Source organism: Myotis lucifugus, unplaced genomic scaffold (genome assembly GCF_000147115.1).
Source record: "Myotis lucifugus unplaced genomic scaffold, Myoluc2.0 scaffold_276, whole genome shotgun sequence".
Classification (NCBI taxonomy): domain Eukaryota; kingdom Metazoa; phylum Chordata; class Mammalia; order Chiroptera; family Vespertilionidae; genus Myotis; species Myotis lucifugus.
Window position 1 is genome coordinate 23,980 of NW_005871324.1, and position 10,081 is coordinate 34,060.

At 45.4% G+C, this 10,081-nt stretch overlaps 1 protein-coding gene across 5 annotated transcripts in view; it reads right to left on the reverse strand.

The window, feature by feature from the left end:
* Positions 1-439: 439 nt before the first annotated feature.
* MPHOSPH9 (M-phase phosphoprotein 9) overlaps positions 440-10,081 on the reverse strand; it is a 38,924-nt gene continuing 29,282 nt past the window's right edge. For 3 of the 5 annotated variants that reach the window (XM_014464989.2, XM_014464986.2, XM_023763179.1), the window contains 8 exons: positions 9,698-9,832; positions 9,144-9,319; positions 7,976-8,119; positions 7,079-7,199; positions 6,258-6,361; positions 5,395-5,630; positions 5,044-5,112; positions 3,094-3,252 (listed from right to left, as the gene is read on the reverse strand). In XM_014464989.2, the coding sequence (XP_014320475.1) occupies positions 3,142-3,252; positions 5,044-5,112; positions 5,395-5,630; positions 6,258-6,361; positions 7,079-7,199; positions 7,976-8,119; positions 9,144-9,319; positions 9,698-9,832 (1,096 nt within the window). In that variant the 3' untranslated portion in view covers positions 3,094-3,141. Of the gene's footprint in view, positions 3,253-5,043; positions 5,113-5,394; positions 5,631-6,257; positions 6,362-7,078; positions 7,200-7,975; positions 8,120-9,143; positions 9,320-9,697; positions 9,833-10,081 lie in introns of those variants that run through there. The other 2 variants (XM_014464985.2, XM_014464991.2) reach the window with 2 other exon arrangements.

Consider the following 10,081-nt stretch of genomic DNA (forward strand, 5'->3'; position numbering starts at 1 on the left):
ACAAGCGAAGGCGTCCCAACAAACCCTAAACCCTCAGCTCCTTCCGGCTACCGAGAGCGGCCTAAGGCCCAGTGAAGAGTTTCCGGAGTGCACACCGGTCTGAGTGAGGCCAGTCAGAACTGAGCATCTGGACAGGTATCACCCTGACCCTGCCATGACTGCTCTCACTGGCAGTAACTCATAGAGAACTTAACACCATCAAAAACCAGACCATGGGCTCAGCTGGTGTAGCTAAGCGGTTGAGTATCGACCTATGAATCAGGAGGCTGGGGTTCGATTCCCAGTCAGGGCACATGCCGGGGTTGCAGGAGGAGCCAATCAATGATTCTCTCATCATTGATGTTTCTCTTCCTCTCCCTTTCTCTCTGAAATCAATGAATATTTTAAAAACACCTCATAGTTAGCTGATGTGAATAAATACAGTAATATCTCCAGATAGTTCATTTCCACAAATATTTATTGAGTGCCTGTTTGCAAGAATGAAGAGATGGTCCCTGCTCTCGCGGGAGTTAACAATTTTCATCCCTCCCATGTTTGAGGACATTTAACAGCAGCTACAATGAGCACTTGGCTTTGTCTAACTGTCAGTGGCACTCTGTGAAGAGAGTCCTCCTCATTATTCATCACTGTTACAGTGAAATTGTAAAACATAATTATCTTTGAAGTCTGCAGTCATAGTGGTGACACGGTACATGATGTCCAGCCAGTGCAAACTTATGGCTTGATTCCTCCTCTCTGAGAGGGTCTATTGAAATGAAAACACAAATCAGAAGGGAAGAGCTTGGTAACGCAGGGCCCAAGAACACCGGTGCAGTTTAATGTTTTATCAAACGCCTGCAAAATCTGTGCATCACAATCGGTTCCTTCGGACCCTGGGAATCCCACGACCCCGTGAGAGCCCCTCCACGGGATTTACCTCTGACCCCTAAAGAGCTCTGGGTATACATTTATTTTTTAAAGCTTCTTAAAGACTCACAGCATGTTAAAATTTAATGAAAAATATTTGAAATATCTAAAATGTTGAGTTTTACTACGTATATTAGTGCAGAGTTCAGAATTCAAACAGCATTCAGCAAAGCACCTGGCTTTTCTACTTTAAAAAGGGGAGCATAAATGAATCTTCATTCATTCATCTGACGTGCAGTGGCCCTGCCTTCCTGGCCATCACCTTGAGATGTCGAGTTATGGAACACTCCAAGGACCAGGAGTTTCATTACATTGGCTATTTTTTTTTTTTAGAACAGCCTATATTTATATCAAATAACCCCCAAGGCACCAAAGAAAAAGTGCCTTCTTTGTTCTTACACTCAACAGCTTATCAAGTTTTTTTATAAGTCATTTTAAAAAACCACGTACCAAAGGAAAGCTCATTCAAACTCCATGGAACCTTTTTTTTTGGCTAAGCGGTGGAGAGAACATCTTGGACCACCTCATGGAGATGTCAACCAACCCAAGGTAGTTTTTAAGTCAAATGCTTAGAACACAATCTACTTTTCTATTTTAAAAAGTACCCAATAGCCACTTGAAAGGCCTATTTCATTCCGGATGAAGCTGAAATGTGCTATTTACTGAAATCACACTAAGCACCAGGCACTTGACAGAAATCTCCCGGAATGGAAGTTTCATTCCACCACTAGGCGAGCGCACCGGGTGTGGCCCAGGTCTGCCAGGCTCGGGCCCCCGCTGCCCCGTCCTACAGTTACTGAAGGGATAGGAGGGGGCGAGCCCACCTAAGAGCTAATGATTTGCTTTTCAAAAGGCACTTGATTCTGTTGCTGAGTGATTCTGAGTAGCTGGTCTTTACCTGGTGCAGGAGTGGCGCTCAGAGGGAACTTGAGATCCTTGCCCGGAGCCAGCCACACACCCTAATGGAGGGACGGCTGGCTTGGTGCTTTATAACTAATTGCTACCAAGAGCCACGTGAGGCGGAGAAGCAGCTAGGAAGTAAACCAAGTCTAATACCTGAGCATTTTCAAGGGGACTCGACTGTGAAAGCTTGGAGTCAGTCTGTGTATCGACAGGAACCGAGCGTGAACATGTGGGCATGGTGTTCTGACTGGCCACTGAAAAGCAGGCAGCTGAGCAGCCTGGACTTGACCGGCCGTCAAGACGCACAGCTGCCAGAGCTGCTGGTCAGAGCCCGGGCTCCTGCCCACGAGCTGCTCCTGGGGAGCTAGAGCCATCCACACACTCCCTTCCGCCACCAAAGCTGCTCTGACCTAGCCTGGCACCCTCACAGCAGCCACTAGGGGCGTCCTTTTTCTGGGGCGGGGATGGGGGGGTGGGGTCAAATCTCTGCAGGATGACTGGCAGCTGCACCCCGGCATGGAGGAAAGGGGGCTCCCTGTACAGCCTCACTGGGTGGTCCCTGAACTTCATCAAAGCTTATCTATCACTGACGGTCAAGGGCGGGACACAAGTTACATTCAGAATGATGGGCAGGGACTACAGCCCTCCAACTGTTTTTCTCTGAAAAGCATATATATGACAAAATTAGAAAATTACATCTTTCTATTTTCTTTCCTTACAAATAATAGAGTTTAAGGGAAACAAAATGAGTGAGTTATCCATGCAGTTTTGAAAGCTTTCCAGCGTCCCATTATTGCCGATATTGCCATTATGACTAATCTAATATTCACTCTAAGACAAATGTGTCAGACAGGAATCGCATTAGCGCTTTTAAAAGCTCAGAACTACTAAATCCAGGATGTGCTGTAATTTTTTTTGCATTCAGCGTGGATTAGCCTACCATTATGAAAACTGTTCTGGAGCATTTAAAAATTTTTAAAAAATCATATTCACGATGTCGAACAAATTTACAAAACGGGTGTGAAGAAGGTACCTGTAAAAGGATGAACACTATTTGTTTAGAGACCAGCTGCCTCCCACAGTCACACTTCCTTATTCTTGATATAAACTGGAGACATATACTATTTAAAAATAACACTTTTTAAATAGTAAAATATACAAGATTCCTGAGCATAACAAAAATATCTTGGAAGTATGTGGCCGTTAGAAGTATAAAAGAGCAAGTGTCATGATTGTAGAACTACGGCGTGAAGGGCTACAAACAGTAGAAAACGCTCCGCCTCCCCGAGTGCTAATCACACGTCAGTGCAAACGAAGCGGCTGGTTTAATGGCTACACGGGGCGGAGGTGCGCGGAGGAGCGCAGGACGTGGAACTTCTTCAGCGTCATGCGCACGGAGCCCAGCTCGCGGTTAATCCGCTCCAGGCGGTCCTCCAGGGCTTCCTAGGCGGAAAGACGGGAGAACGTCATTAGAATCTACGCCAAGTTCACTGGCTCCAGTCACCACGAGATGGGCCTTCCTTTTGGCAAAAGAACAATATACACATAAAACCGACTATTTTGTTAACTTTTTTGTCACTTCTTTTAAACTGCACAATGTGAGTCAACTTTTCAACCATCTAAGTCACTTCTGCCCCGTGTCTCCTCAGTATGGTCAGATGTGGGGGTTCCAGCCACGGTGACACAGGGGCGGGAGGGAGCCCTCACCAACCATGCCGAGCTGAGAAAGCACCGCCCTCCCCCAGAGGTAACAGACAGATGAGCAAAAAGCAATAAGTGACTACTGTTCTCTTTACTGTTTTCCTGCAGATGTGCTCCCATCTTTAAGAAAATTTTAAAAAGAATTCATCTCTCTACTTCCGAATGTTTTTCAATCGAACTTGTCTTGTTATATCTTTCTACAACCCTGTTTTAAATTAAGTGCAACATTCCATCAGATGTACCATATTTAACCTAGGATCTTCTGGTAGAAATTTAGGTGGCTTCTAATTTTAGCTATCACAAATAAGGCTGCAATAAATATTCTTAAATATATCTCCTTGCGTCTATCTGTGAGGATTGCCTGAGGAACCATTCCCAGACATAAAAGCGCCAGGTCCAAAGGGAGGCAGAGTCGGACCAGTTGGGACAGCTGTCAGCCGCACTCGGGGGAGCGTGACGCCTTCCGCTCCACCTGCAGGGTGTGCTGACGCGCTTGCCCCCACCCAGTTACTGTTTTTAAAAAATACCTGCCAATGTTGATGCTTTTGTTAAATGTGTGGTTTTCTTTTATTCATTGCTGAGGCTGACTACTTTTCACATATTTTATTTTGTTGCCCAATTTAACTTTTTCACTTATGAATCATATACAAGCATCCTCAGGCCCTTTCTGCTGCCATTTGGCTTCACGGAACTGAAAGAGCTTTGACATACAGGTGGGCAAATGGAAAATTACAATAATAATAATAATAATAATAATAATAGAAGAATAAGCTGCTCCGCATACCACCCAGTATATGAACAGAAACTAGAGCCCTTTGAGTCTTACTTTAAGAGCTCACGAAAATGTATATATTAGGCAAATGTTTCAGACAGATTTAGGATCGGAGCACCAACATTTCTCCTGCCTTCCCAGTAAACTATATTAAGAGTTTTGTGTGTTGTGTCTTACAAATTATTAAATAAGAACTTTCAGAAAAGCAAAACCAATACAAAGACTTAAAAGTCAGATAAAAGGAGAAGTTAGGGCTCCAGGCCCTGGAAAGAGCCCGAGACTGTCTGTGTCCGATTTTCCTTCTGGTGTCGCAGTGCAATCTGGCGATGAACTTCCCCTGAAGCCAAGGCCCGGAGAAGCCGACAGGCAGCTCCATAAGACACACAGGGGCCGTTATGCTTAGATGTTACAACAAGAATAGTTTAACTGTCCTGTGGCTTCATGCACTTTCATTCTTGGCCACGCGCCTGCCCCACCTCCTGCTCAGTGATGGAACCACACCTTCCTCTACAGCTAGGCCATGTGCTCCCACGTTCGCTTCTCAAAAACATAAGTGTGCGTTTTTCTTGAAATGCAAAGGTAAAATCAGTTTTTAATACTGAAAGCAATCATGCAGTTATGAAATAGTTATGATCACCAAACGCTTCCTGCAGAGGCTGAGTTCTGACCGCCTGTGTCCACGTGCCTAAAAGCAAGATTTAAAACCATCTGGTAAATAGGGCGGTCAGCCTCGGAAGCAGACTGGAGCTGAGACATCTCACCTGATTTAATCTCGTCTGCAAAGTGACTCGTCCTCCCATCGAAGGCATCCGACTGAGGGCAGCCTCAATCTGTCAACACAAAAAGGCTTAAATAACGACAGGAGAACTCGCATTGCTGGCGGGGTTTATCACAGAGCTAAAGGCAAGACCTCAGTCTCCTATTTCCTTGTCCGTCTCTTCCCTTAATCCCCGTCATGATGTGCAGCACCAGCTCGGCTCACATGTGTGGCTTTGGTGTGAAATTCACAGCAACTTCCTGGGGTGGGTGTCACTCACTGACTCCTCTGACTAGTCCTTAGCCACAAGCATTAAGTTCAGAAAAAGAAGTAAACAATTTTTTGTTGCTTTTACCTGGTCTTTTTCTTTTGTAAGTTCATCAAAAAACCGTTCCGTTTCCGCCAGGGTCCTAATTTTCGCGGTGTACTCAAAGTCGTGGGCACGAGCTCCGGCGGCCGGACACTGTGCACTGCCCGACTCGCCCGTCCCCACGGCGCTCCCCGCGGCGCCCTTCGCTCCACTCGGCGGCAGTTCAGGGGCAGAGCTATGACTTGCATGGGTGTCGGTGGCTTTTTCTGAATATTTTTTTTCTGTTAGAGAGAAAATAAATGCCTTTAATTTCTTATCAAGTTTCGAATAGCTCGTATACACACTACATAAGTTCCCCCCTTCACTTTCTGGAAAGAGCTGCTACGGGACCAAACAGCAATGAAGGCAAAGCCTCCACCACAGTTCCTCAGAGCTGCTGCTCCACAGAACCTAGAAAGTCTGCCTCGGTGGGACAGTCCTCCCTAAACGACTCCGGAGACTCTCTGTAAAACTAAACTAACGTCCAGGGCACTTAAGAAGTTGTTTAAAACTAAACAGCACATGTATAGCAACACTAAAGGTTAACCTCTCAGGGGCCTACCCACATGACTTCATCTACACTATCTTATACCTTTATTCCAAACTTAAGATATAAATGAGAAAAAGAAAAAGACTCCCCAAAGCCAAGGCTGCCTTAAACCCAGAGACTATTCAGTGGAGAGAGGCCCGTCCCTCCGTTTCCCAGCTTCTCAGAGGATACCCACACTGACCCGGGGGAGCGCCCGGAATGCTCATTTACCAAGGACTTCACTGCTGTATATTATAATATATAGAACCTTGGAGAGATACCAGAAACTCACAAAACGAATGACTAAAACCAAAGCTAAGAATTTTGTAGGAAAAGATACCTTCCGCGTCATCTAGAGGAAGAAACTGGAGTTGTTTTCTTGGATTGGTACGTTGTAACGTAGACACGGGAACAGTATCTAAATCATCCAAAAGTATATCAAATCTATTGAATGAAGCAAGTTACTTGTGAGAAAACACTGTCAACTGATTTTCCCTATCGCCACTAGAGAGACGAGCTGGCATCCAGGTAACTCACACACTGACATATTTTTAGAAAGAAAACTGGTCATATAATTTTTCAAAACTGAAATCGTTTGTTTTCTGATACAAATCAGACTCGCAGCATTGCCCGTGGTCTCCTGTCCGCCTTCCTAACCACCTGACGGGACCAGCAGGGCAGCTGTTACCCCTGTTCTACAGAAGAGGAAACGCCCTGCGCTCGAGGGGTTTCCCCAGGAGCCCCTGGGGCGGGCTCAGCAGGAGCCAGGGCCGCCCCGGAGCGCACGCTGCTGACCACGTCAGTGAGGCCACTTCTCAGGAGCCCAGGTAAACTGACGCTCAGGGCCACGGCCACACCGCACAGCCCACGACCTTGTACCATAAGCCTTTTCAGGAAAACAAAGAAGTGTCATCCTACAGCCAAAGCCGGGAGGAAGGGGCTCTGAGACGGTGCTGGACTTAGGAGCAGCCCGTCACACCGTTACAAACTGTTTTCATGTATTATAGTATTTTTAACGTTTAGTATGACATTCATTGATATGGTTTAAAGCCAGAGAGTTCCCATTAACTGAAAAATTAATGATAGCTAGAGGCATAAGTTGACATTTTTTAAAAAAATTAATAATATACATATTTTATGCTACAATTTTAGAGAACTTACCGAATTGGACTGCTTTCGGTTTTGCTAAGCAGATGACTAAATCCTGGGGACAAATTTTCTTTAGGGGACCGCTTTGGACTATAAGCCACAGTCACTGGTGTTAACATAATCTCTCTTTTCGCTATAGAAGAAAACGAAGAGGAAATATTCTTTTCCTTCTCTATAATACATGTGTTATATTGGCAGAACATATTCTTCAAAGAAATACAATTTCATTGAAAGCTTTTTGAAAGACAAATAAGAGTACGAAGAATAAAAATAAAATAATTCCTAACCCTGACACCAAGAGGGGACCACAGCCAACATTTTATACAGCAGGCGGTAGCTGTGGCACGGGCTCAGAACTGGTTTTTCAGGATTTTAGAAGTGGACTGTAAATAAGATGGAAACGCCAGAGCCCCGGTGGACTTCCCTATCACATAGTCATACAGGACGCTCCTCAGCTGTTATGAAAGTGAAAACTGAGGACACGGAAATCCAGTGTTCAGACCTGAAAACCATCCCTGCCATTGGCTGAAGAGAAAGGTGACTAGTGTGAGTAACCTTAGGTAAATGCATGCAAAGAAGCATCGCTCTGCAGGCTGGCTTCCATTCATGTTTGAGCTAATGTTTAATTAGATATTTATCAACTTTCTCAAAAACTGTGCAGTGGTATTAGTTGCAAAAATTTGCTGGACACACCAACAATCTCATGCAATAAACTTATTATTTTCTCAGTTACAGTCCGAGCATCTGTGCAGTCAGATATGTTATTCTTGGAAAAGGTCATAGGTCATATTTAGGGGCCTGTATTCAGAGCATCTCCGGCGCAAGGGAGAGTGTAAAGGAGACGGGGAGTGTGTCAGAGTGTGCGGCTCGAGTGGCACCCGAGCCCAGAGGTGTGACCCCAGCTCTTACTTGGAGTGCTGGGCTTGCGGCTGGAAGGCGGCAGGGAGGACGACCTCTGCGCACAGTTCAGCCTCCTGTGTCTCTGCTGGGCACACTTCTCTGGGGACCGACTCGCACCGACAGTCGCTTCAGTTTGCCGAGGATTCACTAATTCTGAGACAAGCGTAAAAAAAGTCAGCAAGACACACCCAGCTTCAGTCCTCTGCCTTTATTAACAGATGTTCACCAGCAAGCAATTCTTCTCACTGTGTAGGTTACAATGATTATTTGCAAAAGCACTCATTATAGATAAAGATGCCTGATGAAAAAAAATGTGGGAGTTTATAATGCCTTCATTCCGGTTCCCTGTTTACAATTCAAGGTGATTTTTCAAGAGGTTATTTTTAGAAAGCAGGTCACTAATTTATTTACTAGGAGATACCGTTTTGGATGCTACACTAAAGATGTCAATGATGTGATTACCAGGCCTGACCACGTGAGCAGAGAGGAAGTGTGAGAGGAGCTGCAAGTACCTGGACCCATGAAAACCAGCATGAAGATGCTCCTGCCCCTCTGCCGGGTGCTTGGGAGCTAGAAAGGCAGAGCAGGATGCCCCGCTCACTAGGAACACCAGGCGTCTGTCACAGCTTTCTGACGTGTGCAAGTAAGACAAACTGATGCAGAAATTTTCCACATATCGTTGAGAATGCCACATAAATCTTTAATAATCAGAATTAACACATAATCTGCTTTTACAAAAGGTACATGTTATGCCATGACTGTGATAAATTATTCACTAGGGATTTGATTATCTATGAAATGAGGCTGGAGCAGCAATAAACTAAACTAGCCTTTTATTTCATCACTGGGGGAATTCCATTTTAAAGAGAAAGTAATATAGTTACAGGGGAAAAGAAAAAACCTGTATCTCTATAATCTATCTCTATATATAAAAGCCTAAGCAACCATTACGACCGGTTGATCGCTCGACCGGTCACTATGATGATGCACTGACCACCAGCCAACCTCCTGCAGCTGGCCAACCTCCCGTGGTCCCTCCCCTTGGCCAGCTGGGCCCGATCAGGACTGGGTGATACGGCCCCGATTGGCCCCAATCACCAGCCAGGCCAAGGGATCCCACCCATGCACAAATTTGTGCACCAGGCCTCTAGTATTAAATAAGAAATAAAATACTTACTATTTGAAGTGTCCTCTCTCTCTGTCTGTGTGCCCCAATTTTTAAATATTTTTTCTTCCTCAAGTTCTTTTAAAGCTCTCATGATTGGTGTGTCTGAAGTCTCTCTTTGTTTTTTTATCAGTAAGTTCGTTGGTGAACTTCCAGGCGAGGAATCCTTTTCCGGAGGAGAATGGTACCTTAAATAACAATTGTAAGACACACAGTGCTATGGACTGAATATGGTGCCCTCCCCACCCCAAATTCATATTGAAGCCTCAGTCCTTGGCATGATGCTATTTGGAGGTGGGGCCTTTGGGAGTTGAGTGAGTTTAGATGAGACCAAGAGGGGGTTAGCGCCCAATAAAAAGGGAAGAGACAAGATCTCTCTCTCCCATGTGCCAGGAGCACAAGAGGGGAAGCTCTGCACAGCCTACGAAAGTGAACGGCCCAGAGAGCACTAGTCTCTCAAAGTAAAATAAAAATCAGGTGCTTAAAATTGAGACATTAAGGAGACAAGGAGATGGCTCTAGGAAAACACAGCAGTCCCTAAACACGACCTTTGACAGTCATCTCACCCAGGAATGCCTGTTTCCTCCAGCTTGCTCGCTGAGGTCCTGTCGGGCACATCCAGGGGCTGGCCGGTGAAGATCGAATACTCCGCCCCCGGGATCAGCCACTTCCGCCTGCTGACGTCGGAGGTGGCCAGTGTGCTGTGAGGGCGAGGAGGTTGTGGGCATTACAAGGTCTGTGCTTCCATTTAAACTGAGCACAAATGAAACACCTGGCTTCAAAAGATTCCCTCCACGCTTCCACGGACATTTAAAAACACATGCAGGGTCTCTCGAGGTGTAAAACGTACATCTCCTTTCAAAAAGGAAGCTGGATTAATTTCACGTTTCTGTACATGCTGATCTACCGGAGCCCTCACTTGTATCATTAGGGGGTTTGGATTTTTATCC